Source organism: Chlorocebus sabaeus, chromosome 1, assembly GCF_047675955.1.
Source record: "Chlorocebus sabaeus isolate Y175 chromosome 1, mChlSab1.0.hap1, whole genome shotgun sequence".
Taxonomy (NCBI): Eukaryota; Metazoa; Chordata; class Mammalia; order Primates; family Cercopithecidae; genus Chlorocebus; species Chlorocebus sabaeus.
The window spans coordinates 104,818,116-104,837,148 of NC_132904.1; the positions used below are offsets into that span (position 1 = coordinate 104,818,116).

Here is a 19,033-nt window from a genome sequence, read left to right on the forward strand (position 1 = left end):
TTCAGATTTTCTTATTCCCAAGGCCTTTGAACTGTTCACCTCACTGAAACCTTTGTGTTTTTGTCCTTAGTGATATTGACCAGAGTTTCAACAAAGTAGCTGAACGTGTCTTAATGAGACTACAAGAGAAACTGAAAGGAGTGGAAGAAGGCACTGTGCTCAGTGTTGGTGGACAAGTGAATCTGCTCATACAGCAGGCCATGGACCCCAAAAATCTCAGCCGACTTTTCCCCGGATGGAAAGCTTGGGTGTGATCTTCAGCATATGAATTACCCTTGCATTCAGCCTTTAGAAATTATATTTTAGCCTTTATTTTTAACCTGCCAACATACTTTAAGTAGGGATTCATATTTAACTAAGAGAACTATTGTGGGTTTTCTTTGAATGTTGGTTTTAATACTTGATTTAATCACACCACTCAAAAAATGTTTTGATGGTCTTAAGAAACATCTCCGCTCTCACTCTTTAGAAATAATGGTTATTCAGCCTGGATACAGCAGCTCACGCCTGTAATCCTGGCACTTCGGGAGGCTGAGGTGGGCGGATCACAAGGTCGGGAGTTTGAGACCAGCCTGGCCAGTATGGTGAAACCCCATCTCTACTAAAAATACAAAAATTAGCCGGGCATGGTGGTGGGCACCTATAATCCCAGCTACTCGAAAGGCAGAGGCAGGAGAATCTCTTGAACCTGGGAGGTGGAGGTTGCTATGAGCCAAAATCATGCCATTGCACTCTAGCCTGGGTGACGAGCAAAACTCCATCTCAAAAAAAAAAAAAACAGAAATGTATTTGGATTTTTCCTAGTAAGATCACTGTGTTACTAAATAATGAAGCTGTTACGGAGAACAAATTTCAAAGACACAGTTAGTGTAGTTACTATTTTTTTAAGTGTGTATTGAAACTTCTCATTCTATTCTCTTTATCTTTTAAGCCCTTCTGTATTGTCCATATATGTTATCTTTCTGTGATACCTTCATATATTGCCTTCTAGTTCATGAATTCTCTTGTCAGCTGTATATAATCTCTTTTACCCTATCCCTTGGGCTTCTTCTTTCAGTAATTCATTTCTAATTATGCATCATTTTTTCAGATCTCTGTTTCTTGATGTCATTTTTTAATGTTTTCTTTTTATGTCACTAATTATTTTAAATGTCTGTACTTGATAGTCACTCTGATAGTTCTATTAAATTTAGTTCCTGCTGTTTATATCTGTTGATTTTTGTATTTGATAGACTTTATCCATTTTTGTCTTTTTGAAAATTGAGTTTATTTTCAGCAAAGCTTTATCTATGGGAATCATGAGTCTCTGTTTATGTCATATTCCCAGGGCTGTTGCTGACACATGCCCATTCTTATTTTAAATTTCTTGGCTTTAGGGCTTCCATACCTGAAGTGTAGCATAACTTACTGATAGGAGATTTCTCAGGCCAAGGCAGACATACTTCCTCCTCATCTCCCTGTGCTAGTGGGCAGAATATTTGATTGATGCCTTTTTCACTGAGAGTATAAGCTTCCATGTGTCCCACCTTTATGGTAGGGGTGGAAGGAGGTACATTTAATTCCCACTGCCTGCCTTTGGCAAGTCCTGGGTTCTTTAGTCCCCATATAGATGTTGAAGCTAAAAGCCATGGGTTAATGAACTGGCAAATTGTTCTAAGACAGCTACAGCATCAGCTCACATATTTACCTCTCTGGTTTTTCATTCCCTTCATTTTTTTTTTTGAGACAGAGTCTTGCTCTGTTGCCCAGGCTGGAGTCTCAGCTCACTGCAACTTCCACCTCCTGGGTTCAAGAGATTCTCCTGCCTCAGCCTCCTGAGTAGCTGGGACTATAGACGTGTGCCAATATGCCTGACTGAGTTTTTGAATTTTTAGTAGAGACGGAGTTTCACTGTGTTAGCCAGGATGGTCTCGATCACCTGACCTCGTGATCCACCTGCCTCTGCCTCCCAAAGTACTGGGATTACAGGTGTGAGTCACCATACCTGGCCTCATTCCCCTCATTTGTGACCATAACGATTTCCCCTTACTTTCTTGTAAGTTCTGGTATGTATTTAAAAGAATGTTTTCTAAATTTTATCTAGCATTTCTCTGTGTTCTGTTGGAAGGGAAGGGCTTAGGTATCTAGTTTGATGCGCAGCTAGAAGTGGAACATTTCTCTGTCCCCCAACTGTCATATCAGATAAACATCAGATAAAAAGCCACCTGAAAGTAAAACTACTGACTCATGTATTAGTGAGTATAATCTCTTCTCCATCCTTAGGAAAATGTTCATCCCAGCTGCAGAGATTAACAAATGGGTGGTTGAGCTTTCTCCTCGTATTTGGACCTTGAAGGTTATATAAATTTTTTTCTTAGGAAGAGCTGGAATTTCTTTTTACTGCCAATGGCAGGCACTCATTCATATTTGATCTCCTCACATTCCCCTCCCCTAAAACCAATCTCCAGAACTTTTTGGACTATAAATTTGTTGGTTTGATTTCTGGAGAACTGTTCAGAATATTACTTTGCATTTCAAATTACAAACTTACCTTGGTGTATCTTTTTCTTATAAGCGGCCTAAATGAATATTTGGTATATATTGGTAGTTTTTATTACTATAGTAAATCAAGGAAACACAGTAAACTTAGAATGTCTTTAAGAAAGCCCTGAAGTCTTCATGGGTGGAATTATCAACTAGATAATAGTATAGTTAAATGAATTTGTAGCTAATTCTTGCTAGTTGATGCATCCAGAGAGCTTTGAATAACATCATTAATCTGCTCTTTAGCCTTGCGTGGTATGCCATAAGGCTCCTATTCTGTTCAAATATTCTTATCAATGGCTTTGAAAAGTTTATCAAATTTACATACAGATCACAGACCTAGGAGAAATAACTAATTCACAGATGACAGAATTAAGATTATAAAATATATTTTTTTGTATTTTTAAGAGAGACAGGGTTGCCATTGCATTCCAGCCTGGGCAACAGAGCGAGACTCTGTCTCAAAAAAAAAGGTTTGGCAAGCTGGAACACTTTCTGCAAATGACTTAGAAAACTGCCAAGGACAAATGAGGAGTAGTTAGATTTTGAAAATATTAATCATAGAATATTTGTTGTATGCGAAGTCACTGACACATATTATATGCAGCATCTCTGATCTTTGCCTTGCAAGATTAGTGATATCCCAATTTACTGCTGGAGAAATCAAAATTTGGAGAAATAAGTTGTCCAAGGCAAGAAGATAGTAAATTATAAGTACAAGTGTAATATGGACAATATCTAACATGAAAAGATTTCAGGTGAAAAGAATCTGGGGTTTGCCAGTCAGTTGCTCAAAAGGTCAATGAAAACCAAATAGTGAAGCTATTAGAGAAGCTAATAAATTACAGACTGCTTCAACAGTTGTGTCCAGATTAAGGGAGATAATAGCCCTCCCACCCTACTTTGTGCAGGTCATACCTCCCAGAAGTGTCTACCTAATCAGTAGGTTCACAAAAAACTCTTGGTCGTTATAGTATATGCCTAAAATGTATGCACTTAGGAATGTTAAAAATTTAAATATGGTCCAAAGCAAATAAAAGCAAAGAGGAAAAACTTTGGACATCTTAAAGACTAGAATAGTCTTTTAAAAAGTAGAAAGCCAGTATATTGGTTTGAAATATAGAGATGTGTCCCAATTTCAAGTATTTTAACTGCACCTTAATGAAATTATCTATTTTCCATAGATTTATTTTAGTAATATTGATTGTATTACTTTACTATTACCTGAATCTATTATAAAGTGTTTTTGAATAAATAATTCTAAAAGCATATACTAAGACTCATTCACTTTATTCAAATATTTGTGTGTTCTGTGTGCCAGGCATGGGACTCGTTCCTAAGGAGAAAGCAGTGAGCAAGGCAGGCATAGTCTGCCTATATAAAGCTCCCAATCTGAGGAGGATAGGCAACTGACGATGCAGTGTGAACCAGGGAGCCTACCACACAGCCAGTCTGATAATGTTGCATCTCAGTTTAAGTATCCTAGTAGTGTTTCTTAATCGCCTCCTGACAAAAAGGCAAATATCAGTGTTCTTTCTTTGGGCCTAGAAAGTGATCTAGTTGACATTTCTAGCCTAAAAGATCTGTACTAGAATATGACAAGTGCAAAGATCCTGGTATCCTAAATGCAAAGTTTTTTACTTGTTTATCATATTTTTAAGATAAATTCAGTCCTCTTCAGAGTTTTAAGCTCTTTTGCCTAGATTTTAACAAACTGAATTTTGCATGAATATAGTGGAGTCAGTTTCCACAAAGATTATAATGACTCAGAATTTGGTAAGTAAGGAGATCTCATAATAGACATTTATCCTTTGAAAAATCCCTTTGCCATTAAAAGTACAGCACACATAGTTTTATGTACAACAGTATGTAGAAATACATACTTTCATTGTGTATGATCCAAAAGCAGTGGTTCTTAAAACCAGGGGAGATTTTGCTGCCTCACTTGATATTTTCAAAATAAAATAGTTATTTTGATGGGATTAAAATGGTATGTCTCATTTTAATTTGTACCTCACTAATTATTAGGGAGATTAAACTTTTTAGTATATGCTTGTGAGTATGATTTTCTCTTTGATGAATTGCCTGTACATATTCTTTGCTGATATTTCTACTGATCCTTTGTTGGTTACATAACAGCTAACATCTTTTCTGATTCTGTGGCTTGTCTCTTCATTCTCTTAATGGAGTTTTTTTGGTTGACAGACATTTTTATTAGTGTTTTCATTTATGGTTAAATCTTTCAGGTAGGGATTTTCCCCCCTGTTCCTAATGTCACTCAGCTAAGTTTTAGTTTTCCTTACAGAGATCTTGCATAGTTTTACTATGTTGATTCCCAAGCACTTTATTTTTTTAATGTTCTTATAAAGGACTTTTTTTTCATAAGTTTTTCCTAATTATTACTGTTAGAATTAAAATTAGTTTTTACATATTGATTTTTCTATCCAGTAACCACAGTAACCTCTTTTAATTCTTTCTAGAAATATATCTGGATTCTCTTGGATTTTCTATGTATATAATCATATCATCTAGGAGTAATGTTTGGATTTTCTATGTATATAATCATATCATCTATGAGTAATGTTGGAAATGGAATTGTTGGATCATATTCCAATCCCATACTGTTTGCTTTTTATTTTTTTCCTTTACTGGCTAGGACCTCTCTTTAGCACAATCATCGGTAGAATATTGGGATATTCTGTCCTACGCCTCATGTCAAAGATAAAAATGTTAGTATTTACCTTTAAATTTACTGTTTGCTGCAGGGTTTGATTTTTGGTTTTTTTAATGTGTATATTTCCCTTATCAGATTAAAGAAGTTCCCTTCTGTCCCTAGGTTGCTGTGAGGTTTTATTACAGATGGTGAATTTATACAGTTTATCTGCGTTTACTGATGATGATTATTTTCCTTGAATGTTAATGTAAACTACACTGTTTGATTTTCTAAGGTTAAATCATCTTATACTCCTAGTAGAACCTCAGCTGATCCATTTTATCTATTGCTTTATTTTGTTTGCAAACATTTTGGTTAGTGTTTCCAAGTGGGATTTCCTTTCCAGCATTTCTTGAGAAATTTTGTTTTTCCAAATTTTGAATCCCAAGAAAAATCGGTAACAAAATCAGGAAAATAGGAAAGATATTATAATTCTCCCGTGAGAATTAAACCTTAGCAATCAACATAAGACACATTGCTGATTTGAAGGAATCCAGTGACACAAAGAGCACTGAAGACTGAGACACAGTATTAAAGGTTAAGGTCAGTATTCCCATACTGGGACAGAAACATATAGGAGAGAAGTGGTCATGATCTTGCGTATAGTTCTTGCCCTGATATAAGTGTGTGTTCATAGCTGGTATACTACTAATGGTGAGTCACTTACAAAACACACACAGAACAAAATATACCATCTCAGTTTTAAGTATACAGTTCAGTAGCGATATAATGATGTTGTACAACCAACCTCCAGCACTCCTTTAACCTTACAAAACTAAAATTCTATACCCATTCAACAACTCCCCATTCCTCTATTCATCCAGCCTCTGGGAACCACTGTTCTTCCTTCTGTCTCTGAATTTGACATTCCAGGTACTGTACCTTTTATAAGTAGAATCATGCAATATTTGTCTCTTTGTGACTAGCTTATTTCACTTAGCATAATGTCCTCAAGGTTCATCTATGTTGTAATATATTGCAGAATTTCCTTCCTTTTTAAGGTTTAATAATATTCCATTGTGTGTGTGTATATACTGTATATATTTTGTTTATCCATTCATCCATCAATGGATACCAGAGTTGTCTCTGCCCTTTGACTGTTGTGAAAATTGTCACTATTTACATAGGTATACAAATATGTCTTCAGAACTCTTTTTTCTTTATACCCAGAAATGGAATTGTTGGATCATATAGTCATTCTATTTTTAACTTTTTAAGGAACCACCATAGTTTTTCCACAGTGGCCAAACCATTTTACAATTCCACCATCAGTGCACAAGGATTCCAATTTCTCAACATCCTTATCAATACTTGTTATTTTCTGGTTTTATGTCTGAGTAGCAAACATAATGGGTGTGGGTGACTCTTAAAAGTAGAAGCATTGTATATTTTACACCAATCCTATAAATGGTATTCTAAGAAGTTTTGGAAACAGAAGATGTCCTTCAATTGACGGTTTCAAAACCTGATTCTGTGTATTGTTAGCCTTGTTAGGAGATGGTAATGTTAGGTTACTTGAAAACTACCCAAAATGTTCCCTACTGTAGTGTTTGAATATTTAATATAAACTTCTAGTCCTTTGTAAATACTACTAAACCTTATTCATTCATTCATTCATTCATTCATTCCTAGATGGAGTCCCGCTTTGTTGCCTAGGCTGGAGTGCAGCAGCACTGTCTCAGCTCACTGCAACCTCTGCCTCCCAGGTTCAAGTAATTCTCCTGCCTCAGCCTCCAAGTAGCTGGGACTACAGGTGCCCACCACCATGTCCAGCTAATTTTTGTATTTTTCATAGAGACAGGGTTTCACCATGTTGGCCAGGCTGGTCTCAAACTCCTGACCTCAAGTGAGCTGCCCGCCTCAGCACCCCAAAGTGCTGGGATTACAGGCGTGAGCCACTGTGCCTGGCCAATAATTATTATTTCTTAAAAAATGTTTTTAGATTTCCATGATTATCAGAGTTGCAAAGGTTTTAAGAGAGAAAAAGGAAATTAGCTGCTTGCCAGATTTATTTTAAAGCACTGCAGTGTAAAGCATCATGGACAAGTAGACCTCATAGGCATTTCAAACATGAAAAGGACATAAACACAGAAAATAATTGTGGTAAGTCAGTGCCATCTACAAAATAATATCAATTCTGCAAAAACTCTTCATAATATTAGAATAACTCATTTTATGAAGCCAGCATACTCATATCAAAACTAGACAGAGAATTACAAGAAAGATGCCAGGATTACACCTGTAATCCCAGCACTTTGGGAGGTCAAGGCAGCAGATCACTTTAAGTCAGGAGTTCAAGACCCGCCTGGCCAACATGGTGAGACCTCATCTCTACCAAAGATTTAAAAATACATATATTAGCCAGGTGTGGTGATGCATGCCTGTAATCCCAGCTACTTAGGTGGCTGAGGCACAAGAATCGCTTGAACCCAGGAGGCAGAGGTTGCAGTGCCACTGCACTCCAGACTGGATGACAGAGTGAGATTCTGTCTCAGAAAAAAAAAAAAAAATTACAAGAAAGAAAACTAAAGATCAGTATCCTCCAAGAACACTTATATAAAATTCCTCACAAAATATTAGCAAATCAATTCTATCAATATAAGAAAGAGGTAAATCATGACCAAATGGTATTATTCCAGATTGACTCAATCAATGTAACTAAATAAGCCATATGATCATGCCAGTAGTGCAGAAAAAGCTTGTGAGAAAATTCAATACATGATAAAACTCATCAAACTAGGAATAAAAGACATGTGACAAAGGACATCTGTAAAAAACAGCTCACATCATATTTAATGAGGAAAACCTTGGTTATCTCCAAAGATAGGAACAAGGCAAGGATGCCACTCTTACCACTTCTATTCCACATTGCGCTGGAGTTTCTAGCCATGCAGTAATGTAAATAGCAATAAAAGACATACCGTTGGAAAAGGAAGAAATACAGTTATCTTCCTTTGCACAAGACAAACATCTATATGTAGAAAATCCTAAAGATTCTGTATTTTTTTAATTCTAGAATTAACAGTGTCACAAGGTAAATGTCAATATACAAGACATCAACAATATTTCTATATAGCATCAATACCAGTCTGAAGTTGAAATTTTTAAAAAATAGCATCAAAAATATGAAACGATTGGGCATATAAAATATGTGTATTACCAAAGTACAAAAATTAGCCAGGGGTGGTGGTGCATACCTGTAATCCCAGCTACTCAGAAGGCTGAGGCAGGAGAATCTCTTGAACCCGGGAGGTGGAGGTTGCAGTGAGCTGAGACTATACCACTGCACTCCAACCTGGGTGACAGAGAGAGACTTCATCTCAATAAATAAATAAATAAAAGAAAAAGAAAAAAAAAGAAATACAAGGTGATATTGCCATAAAGATAGACACACAGATTAATGGAGCAGGACAGGGAGTCTAGAAAGAGACCTACACAGTGATTACTGCTTTTCAGCAAAGGCTTCAAGGTAACAGAGAAAAGATGTCTTTCCAATAAATGGTGCATATCCATATTCGAGAAAATCTCAAACCTTCCCTCACTACATATAATAATTAACTAGAAATGGATCATATATTTAAATGTGAGAGCTAAATTCTGCAGAAGAACTTTATGACCTTGGTTTAGGCAAAGATTTCCTAGATAAGACACTAAAAGCAGGAACCGGTGAAGAAAAAATGGTAACTTGGGCATTATTAAAATCTCTTTCTCATCAAAAGACATTGTAAGAAAATGAAAACACAAGCCACAAACTGGCAAAACAGTATGTGATAAAGAATTTGGTTTTAGAATATATTTTTTAAATCTTTCAACACAAAAATAAGGAGATACACACCTAATTAAAAATTGCCCAAAGATTTGAACAAACACTTTGGTGAAGAAGATATTAAAAATGGCAAGTTAGAAATCCTCATCATCACTAGTCATTGGGGAAATGCAAATTAAAATCACAAAAAGATGTCATTCACTGTTATACATCCTCTAGAAAAGCAAAATTAAAACATCAGACAATACCAATTTATAAAAACCAAGTGGAGCAACTGAAAAGTTATTTACTGCTGGTGGAAATGCAAAATAGTACAGCCACCTTAGAAAGCAGATTATAAAATAAACTGATGCATAGATTGCAAAAATTGTCTCCCATTCTGTAGGCTGCCTGTTCACTCTGATGCTAGTTTCTTTTGCTTTGCAAAAGCTCTTCAGTTTAATTAGATCCCATTTGTCAATTTTGGCTTTTGTTGCAATTGCTTTTGGTGTTTTTGTTATGAAGTCCTTGCCCATGCCTATGTCCTGAATGGTACTGCCTAGGTTTTCTCCTAAGGTTTTTATGGTTTGGGGTTTTACATTTAAGTCTTTTTCTCCCCCCAACCAAGATGGAGTTTCGCTCTTAGGCCCAGGCTGGAGTAAAGTGGCGAGATCTCGGCTCACTGCAACCTCCACCCCACAGGTTCAAGCGACTGTCCTGCCTCAGCCTCGTGAGTAGCTGGGATTACAGGCCCCTGCCACCATGCCTGGCTAATTTTTGTATTTTTAGTAGAGACAGGGTTTCGCCATGTTGGCCAGGCTGGTCTTGAACTCCTGACCTCAGGTGATCCACCCACCTCAGCTTCCCAAAGTGCTAGGATTACAGGTATGAGCTACCGCGCCCAGCCACATTTAAGTCTTTAATTCATCTTGAGTTAATTTTTGTGTAAGGTGTGAGGAAAGGGTCCAGTTTCATTTTTCTGCATATGGCTAGCCAGTTTTCCCAGCACCATTTATTTAATAGGGAATCTTTTCCCCATTGCTTTTGTCAGGTTTGTCGAAGATCAGATGGTTGTACATGTGTGGTGTTATTTCTGAGGTCTCTGTTCTGATCCATGGGTCTATAGGTCTGTTTTGGTACCAGTACCATGCTGTTTTGGTTACTCCAGCATTGTAGTACAGTTTGAAGTCAGGTAGCGTGATGCCTCCAGCTTCTAATATCCAGAATCTACAAGGAACTTAAATTTACAAGACAAAACCCCATCAAAAAGTGGGCAAAGGATATGAACAGACACTTCTCAAAACAAGACATTTATGCAGCCAACAAATGTATGAAGAAAAGCTCAACATCACTGATGATTAGAGAAATGTAAATCAAAACCACAATGATACCATCTCAGAATGGCAATTATTAAAAAGTCAAGAAATAACAGATGCTGCTGAGGCTGTGGAGAAATAGGAATGCTTTTACACTATTGGTGGGAATGTAAATTAGTTCAACCATGGTGGAAGACAGTCTGGCAATTCCTCAAGAAGCTAGAACCAGAAATACCATTTGACCCAGCAATCCTACTACTGGATATATACCCAAAGGGATATAAATCGTTCTGCTATAAAGACACACACACGTTTATTGCAGCACTATTTACAATAGCTAAGACTTGGAACCAACCCAAATGCCCATCGATGATAAAGTGGATAAAGAAAATGTGGCACATATACACTATGGAATACTATGCAGCCATAAAAAAGAACAAGATCATGTCCTTTACAAGGGACATGGATGAAGCTTGAAGCCATCATCCTCAGCAAACTAACACAGGAACAGAAAACTAAACACTACATCTCACTCGTAAGTGGGAGGTGAACAGTGAGAACACGTGGACACAGGGAGGCAAACAACACACACTGGGGCCGTGGGCAGGTGGATGGCAAGGGGAGGGAGAGCAGCAGGACAAATACCTAATGCCACAGGGTTTAAAACCTAGATGATGGGTTGATAGGTACAGCAAACCACTATGGCACATGTATACCTATATAACAAAACTGCACGTTCTGCACAACCAAAGTAAAATAAACAGTTAAACATATACTTATTGTTCATCAGAGCAATCCCACTCTCAGGTATTTCCCAAGAGAAATTAAAACATGTCCCCGTAAAGACTTGTGCATGAGGCCAGGCGTGGTGGCTCACACCTGTAATCCCAGCAGTTTGGGAGGCCGAGGTGGGTAGATCACCTGAGGTCAGGAGTTTGAGACCAACCTGACCAACATGAAGAAACCCTATCTTTACCAAAAATACAAAAAAAAAAAAAAAATAGCCGGGCATGGTGGCAGGTGCCTGTAATCTCAGCTACTTGGGAGGCTGAGGCAGGAGAATTGCTTGAACCCAGGAGGCAGAGGTTGTAGTGAGCCACGATTGCGCCATTGCAGTCCAGCCTGACAACAAGAGCAAAACTCCGTCTCAGAAAAAAAAAAAAAAAAAATTAGCGTGTTGGCAGGTGCCTGTAATGCCAACTCCTTGGGAGACTGAGGCATGAGAATCGCTTGAACCCCAGAGTTGCAGTGAGCCGAGACTGTGCCACTGCACTCCAGCCAGGGCAACAAAGTGAAACTGTGTCTCAAAAACAAACAAAAACTTGTGTATGAATGTCGATAGCGGCTTTTTTTAATGGCCCCAACCTGGAAACAACCAAATGTCTATCAGCTGGTGAATGAATAAACATACTGTGATATGGAACAGTAGTCATTAAACGAGGAATGAATTACTGATACAACATGGATAAATCTCAAAAGCATTATGCTAAATGAAAGAAGTGGGACAAAAAATACCACATACTATATGATTTCATTTATATAACATTCTAGAAAAGGCAGAATTTTAGTGATGGAGAGATTAGTGGTTGACAGGGGCTTAAGTTGGAGTGAGTCAGTTAACTACAAAGACGCACAATTTGGGGGTCATGGAAATGTTTTACATATTGTGGAAATTACAGTAATGCATATATTTGTCAAAACTCATCAAGCTGAACACTCAAAATGGGTAAACTGTATGTAAATTTTATCTCAATAAATCAGATTTTTAAATTAAATCTATTATTAAATAATAGATTTTCTGGCTGATTTGTTTTTATACTTGAGGTATAAACATTGGTCTACTAGGATTATGGACAGTTTTTTAAAGATACAATGTGCTAAGTGTCATGATGGGTAAAAGTACAAGGTGCTTTGGGGAACATATAGTAATTCAGACTGGAGAGTGTGGTGGACTCTGTTCCTTTGACCCAGCAGTCATCTCCACTCCTTTATTCCTTCCACTGTGGAAGTTGAAAGACAGATTTTTGCTTTTCTAGCTTCTTTTAGCCAAGGGTGCCCCTGTGACCCAGTTTTGTTCAACGATGCCTAAGGTGACTTAGGCAGGGGCTTCTAGTAAGGCTTTTGCTTTTCTGATAAAAGGAGAACTTGCTGTGGTGCCCCTTTTCTGTCTATCATGGACATGATGTCTGGAGTTTTCACAGCCATCTTGCAACCATAAGAGAACACGCTCAAACACAACAAGCCACATATTAAAGATGGTAGAGCAAAAAGGTAGAAAGAGCCTTGCTATGTGATGGCATCATTAAATAGCTGAACAAATGTAACTTGTGGAATAGCCTATTTGAGGAAAACAGTCCTCTTTGTTTAAATCACTATTAATCAGATTTTTTTTGTGTTAATTCTAGCCAAATAAACATGGTCGGCCCTCATATCTGAGGGTTCTGCATTCACAGATTCAACCAACTGCATATAAAAAATATCTGAAACATAAAAAATACCAATATAACAATTAAAATAACACAGATTTTTAAGCAATATAGTTTAACAACTATTTATATAGCATTTACATTGTATCAGGTATTACAAGTCACCTGGAGATGCCTTAAACTAATATAGGAGGATGTGTACAGGTTATATGTAAACATGACACTGTTTTATGTAAGGGACTTGAGCATCCGCAGATTTTGGTGTCTGTGCGAGCCCGGAACAAATCCCCTGGGGATGCCAAGGGACAACCACACTCACCAATATTCCATAGAATATTGGAAAAATAGTATTGGAGGAACTGATGAGGGAGCATTTCAGACAGGGCAATCAGCTGGTGGGAAGACAGAATCGTGCATTTACAAAACTGAAAACTTCAATATGGCTAGGTTATAGAGTGCAAATGAAAATGATGGAATATTAATAGTATGGGGATGGAAAGTGGAGAAAGGTGAGTCTGGAGAGGTGAAGAGGAGCAAGATCATTGTATTAGTCTGTTCTCTCACTGCTTATAAAGAACTACCTGAGACTGGGTAATCTATAAAGAAAAGAGATTTAGTTCGGTCTGGTTCCACAGGCTGCACAGGAAGCATAGCTGAGGTGGCCTCAGGAAACTTACAATCATGACAGAAGGCGAAGGGGAAACAGGCAAGTCCTACATGGCTGGAGCAGGAGGAAGAGGGCAAAGGGGACATGCTACACACTTTTAAACAACCAGATCTCGTGAGAATTCACTATCATGAAAACAGGAAGGGGGAAACCCACCCCCATGATCCAATCACCTCCCACCAGACCCCTCCTCCAACACTGGGGATTACAATTACATGACATTTGGGCGGGGACACAAATCCAAACCATATCACTCATCAAGGACATTGTAACTATATTTAAAAGTTTGGATTTAACCTGGCTGCCATGAGGTGGCATTGAAGTGTTTTAAGTGAAGAAAATTAAATACATTTGTATTTAGAAAGATCACTTTGGCTGTGGTGTGGAAAACAAGACCTGAGTCAAAGAAACCAGTTAGCAAAAGATGATGGTGGCATGGTCTATGTTTGTGACAGCACAGATGAAATATATGAATTCAGCAGGTATTTACGTGATGATATTAGTATGTGAACTAACAAAAGATTGGACTGTCATGTCAGATTCACATAAAGATTTCATTCAGTATGAAGTTTTACAAATAATTTCAATGATACAGGGAATCGAGGCTCAGACAAGGCAGAGAAAGGTCTGGGACAGCTGGACTGTGGAGCTTCAGCCACACTGAACATGGGTTATCTGGCCTAGAATAACAGATTAGGTCTCCAGTTAAGGTTTTGTGGGTTTGCATTACACAGAGCAGGGATATTTAAATCACAAAACGTCTCAATTTGATACCCCATGGAATCGTATAGCTTACATAACATTCTTCAGGAAGCCATGCCTCAGAAATCCATAGTTCCTGGGTTTATTTAAGTAACCCTTACTCAGGGTCAGCCTGCTAAGGAACTTCTACACAAGGACAAACAACATTAGATATACCTAGAAATTCCCTTGACAAGGTGAAGGGAGTACAGGCCAGCTGCTTTACTTTCTTACTCCTCAAGCAGGGCTTGGTGATAAATGTTACATGGGATGTCTTGGAGAGTAAATAGTCATGGATATAGTTTCTCAAAAAGGGATAATATCTGACAGATTTCATGAGGGAATGTTATTTGCTGTGAATGGTCAGATCTAGCAGGCACAGTAGATACCCATTACATGAGACATTTGGGAATTATCTCCAGCAGATTTGAAAAGCACAAGTAAGTTACACAGCAAGAGCCCTCATCTCCACGTCACCTAATTCAGTTGCCCAAATGCTTCTCTCTCAGCCCACACTGATGATACTGACTGTGGTATACTATGGTACGTCACTCAAGGTAGAGAAGTTCCCTATGAACTTGGGCCTTGTTCATGAATGAGTTGGCTCAAGCTAAAACTGGATTGATGCCTTACTACAGCCCCACTTAGGTATAGCCCTAAAGAACAGCGGTAAGGGAAAATCCTAGTGGGCAAAGCTTTGAGCACTATACTTGGTCATTCACTTCTTATTGAGCGAGAAGTAGCCTTAAGGAGAGATATACATGGATTCTTGGGCAGTGGCAAATAGTTTGACTCATTGGTCAGGTACTTAACTCGGAAAGGGCAAAATTAGATCAGAGACAAGGAAATCTGGGAAATGTCATAACGATTGACTTATAAGGTGTGGATCTTCACTTATCACTTTTATGCTTACCAGAGAGCATCCACTACAGAAGACACACTGAACAACCAGATGGATAAGGTGACTTTGGCACTGAGGGCCAGCCAACATGCTCTTGGCCACCCTAGTGCTTATGCAATTAGCTCATGTACAGAAGAGTCATGATGGCATGGATGGAAGCCAAGGGCCCAAAATCATGGGCCTTTTCTCAGAAAAACTAATCTACCTGCTTCCACTGCTGAATGACACTTAGCCTTGATATGGCACCATCATTTGAAAAGACCAATCAGTTATTTGGTGGCAACATGATTGTAACAGACCCATTCTTATTTGGACATTGCAGCAGTTCATTCCAAACAGGGATTGCTACTTGGTCCAGGTATGGATTTGCCTTTCTTGACCATGGTGGCTCTATCAGAACCACTATCTAAGGACCTATAAAACGCATGATTTACTATTATGGGCTTTCTGACCAAGGGACCAATTTTACAGTAAAGAAATTTTAAAAATGAGTATATGACCATGGAAAACACTAGTCCTATCATATGCCACACAATCCAGAAACAATTAGAGTGTTAAATTGGCCTGTTAAAGAGTAACCTAAGGTTCTAGCTTGAGTAGGACAGGCAGCTAGGTTGGAGCATTTTCCTCCAGGATGTGATATATACATTGAACCAAGGGCCATTATATGGTGCTCTGTCTAAATAATTTAAATAGGGTTATGACATATGGGTCCAAGAACCAAGGGATGGAAATAAGGTTGGCCCCTCTCACCACTACTCTCAGTGATCCCTTGGGAATTTGTGCTTCTTGTTCCTATAAGTTGAGACTCAGCAGAACTGAGTCCATGCAGCCACTGGTTACATGTATCCTCCCTGTATCCAGTGAGGGAATGGCTCCCCTGGAGGTCACAATAAGGATTCCACTGAAGCTAAAGCTAAGATTGCTGCCCGGTCATGTTTGGCTCCTCATGCTGGTAGATAAATACCTGGTTTCTCCGTCCACTAGCAGGACAATTCTGAAGTGCATTCTGTATGGTTCCTCAGAGCATTCCTAGCAAACTGAGGCCTGGATACCCACAGCAATAACCCATTCTTAACACAAATGTTTTTTGGCTTTTCTCCCTTCCGTGTGTCACTTTCTCTAATTTCTAATTTCTCTAATTTCTAATTCTCTAATTTCTAATTTGTGTTTTCTGGGATCATCTCCTAAATAAACTATCTGTACCAATGTCTTATGGTTTCCTTTGAAAGGAACCACTAAGATTGTTCCTTTTCTCTTTGTGTTGATTTTAAATGTATTCACAAATTTTGTGATAGTTTTCCTTTTAAGAGAGAGAGCTTAATTCCCCTCTCCATAAGTATAGGCTGGACTTGATGCATTTCTAATTAATAGAATAGGGCAGAAGGGATGGTGTGTGGCCTCTGAGTCTAGGTCTTAAAAGGCATTGTGGCTTCCTCCTTGCTCTCTCTCTCTCTCTCAGGTTGTTTGCTCAGCCATGTTATGAGGGCACTCAAGCTATCCTATGGGGAGGTCTATGTATCAAGGAATTGAGGCCTCCTGCCAACAACTGTTCATGTGTGCCGTCTTGTAGGCAGATTCTCCAACCCAGTCAAGCTTTCAGCTGACTGCAGCCCTGGCCAAAATCTTTATTGCAACCTCCTGAGAGACTTCAAGCCAGAGCCACCCAACTAAACCACTCCCAGTTTCCTAACCCTCAGAAACTGAACGAGATAATAACTTTTGGTGCTTTAAGCTGCTGTCTTGGGGTAATTTATTATGCAGTGATAAAAAACTAATTCACTGCTCTAACCTGGAAGAAAGGGAATGGGAATCCAAAGAATTGTATTGCATGCAGAGTAGTGAAGGCAAATCGTAGGCCCCAAAAAACTGAGATTAGGGGAATGATCTAGAAAGGAAAATGAAAAAAGGAAAGTGCAACATTGATGAAAGCAAGTAAAGAGAAAAATGTAAACAAGGAAAGATAAAGAACATTACAAAAGAAAGGAAAGAAATAACTATGACATAAAATAGGCAGTAACTAAGTGTGAGAGAAACAGAATTGCAAAGACAACTATAATGAGTAAGTAGACAGAGAATCAAGAGAAGAAAGAAAAAAGTTCAGTGAAGAAAAAAAATGGAGTAATGAGAGGATAAAAGTGGGAAATAGGGGAAGAAGCAAGGCACACTTGGATATGGGATAAAGGGACCGAAAGCTCTGCCTTCCGTGATTGCACTAAATGCCTCAAGTAAACATGCAAAATAATCAGTCTGAAGCTTCTTGCACCTAAATGTAGTCTCTTTACTTAAGTGTAACTGTTAGAATACTACAGTTTCTCAGAATACTAGGAACAATTTCTATATTTGCCATGATCATTGTATTCAGTCCAGTGTTCTATTTCTGCTCAATTTTCCTTACTTAACTGAGCTAGATTCTGTGCCCAGAATATATACACAAGTTATTCCAGTCAGAATACACTACCCCTTGACTATAACTGATGGATGGAGGGCTCAAAGGTCTATAACTCAGAATAGAAATAAAGTACTTTATAGTCCATAAGTAGAATCAGGCGTTAATCTAGTTACATTTGGTTCTTGATAAACATTTTCACAATAAGTATGACCTGATGTTCCCATTTGCATTTTTGATATATCTCCTCCATAGTCATATATGTTTTTCTGTGCTTCATCAAACCTGAATCCTAAAGAGAAGTGACAAATGATTAGAAAGATACCAGATGTAATAAGATGTTCATTCAAAATGCTACTGTATGCCAGTCTGTTCCACATTCCTTTTCATCACTCTTAAAGCAAATATCTTCACCTGAAACCAGAAATGCTCCAAATTTCTGAGTTCATCCCACTTTTACTCCCACATATCACTGTCCATCCCTACAAAAGGCTCTGCAGGACCTGGGTTTTAGGTCTGATCTACTAGTAACTAACTGTGTAATTTGGGACAAATTATTTAACCTAAGTCTTAGTGTTCTCATCTGTAAAATGGGGATAATAACTGCACCTACTTCATCATATTCCTGCAAGAATTAAATGTGACAGTGCATGTAAAGAACTTAGAGCATCTGGCATTTAGTTGGTGCTCTGTAATTAACTATTAGCTAACTATTCACAAAGGGAGAGATGCCCCTTTCCTCTCAAGAGCTCATGTTTCTAAATCTGCTCTGGATTTATCTTCTCTTCCTTCTTGAAGAAGTGACACACATTCTCCTCTTCTCCAATGCCAACATCTTCAATGTATCACCTTCACTGACTGCAGTTATGCAAATCTCCACTACTTAAAATAATTTTCACTTGCTCTTGTGCTGCTTTCAACTACCATCCTATATCTTTCCTTCTTTTCACAGTAATTTATTTTAACTCAGTAATTTATATTGTTTCTTTTCTTTTTTTTTTTTTTTGAGACAGGGTCTCACTCTGTTGTCTAGGCTGGAGTGCAGTGGCACAATCACACAGCCTCCACCTCCTGGGCTCAAACGATTCTCCCGCCTCAGCTTCCCAAGTAGCAAGGACTACAAGTGCATGCCACCATGCCCTGCTGACATTTTATTTTTTGTAGAGTGAGAGTCTCTCTCTGTTGCCCAGGCTGGTCTTGAACTCTTTGCCTCAAGCAATCCTCCAAACTTGGCCTCCCAAAGTGCTGGGATTACAGGCATGAGCCACTGTGCTGGGTCTCTGTGCTGATTTAAATATGTAAAAGATCACTATCTACTGTGCAGGAAGGGAATGGAGAGGCATTGGTTTGGAGGCTATTGCAGAAGCCTGTAGAGGGATGAAGACAACTTGGGCTGAGTGGGTGGCAATGAGCTGGAAATAGGTGGACTCGTAAATACTAAGGATAACTCATATTTATGGAGTATGCATTATGAGATAGGGACTATTCTAAGCTCTGTGCATGATTATCTCATTTTCTCACAACCTATGTGCCAGGTACTACTGTTATTATTTTACTGATGAGGAAACTGAGCTAGTAACTTGCCCAAGATCATATAGCCAGAAAAGAGCGG

At 38.4% G+C, this 19,033-nt stretch overlaps 2 protein-coding genes across 2 annotated transcripts in view; one reads left to right on the top strand and one right to left on the bottom strand.

The window, feature by feature from the left end:
• ATM (ATM serine/threonine kinase) overlaps positions 1-807 on the top strand; it is a 131,810-nt gene extending 131,003 nt beyond the window's left edge. The window contains exon 63 of the mRNA XM_008020751.3: positions 71-807. Coding sequence (XP_008018942.3) covers positions 71-254 — 184 coding nt within the window. The 3' untranslated portion in view covers positions 255-807. The remainder of the gene's footprint in view (positions 1-70) is intronic.
• Positions 808-12,904: 12,097 nt separating this feature from the next.
• C1H11orf65 (chromosome 1 C11orf65 homolog) overlaps positions 12,905-19,033 on the bottom strand; it is a 79,177-nt gene continuing 73,048 nt past the window's right edge. Inside the window, exon 9 of the mRNA XM_008020747.3 lies at positions 12,905-17,713. Within this exon, the coding sequence (XP_008018938.1) occupies positions 17,559-17,713 (155 nt within the window). The 3' untranslated portion in view covers positions 12,905-17,558. The remainder of the gene's footprint in view (positions 17,714-19,033) is intronic.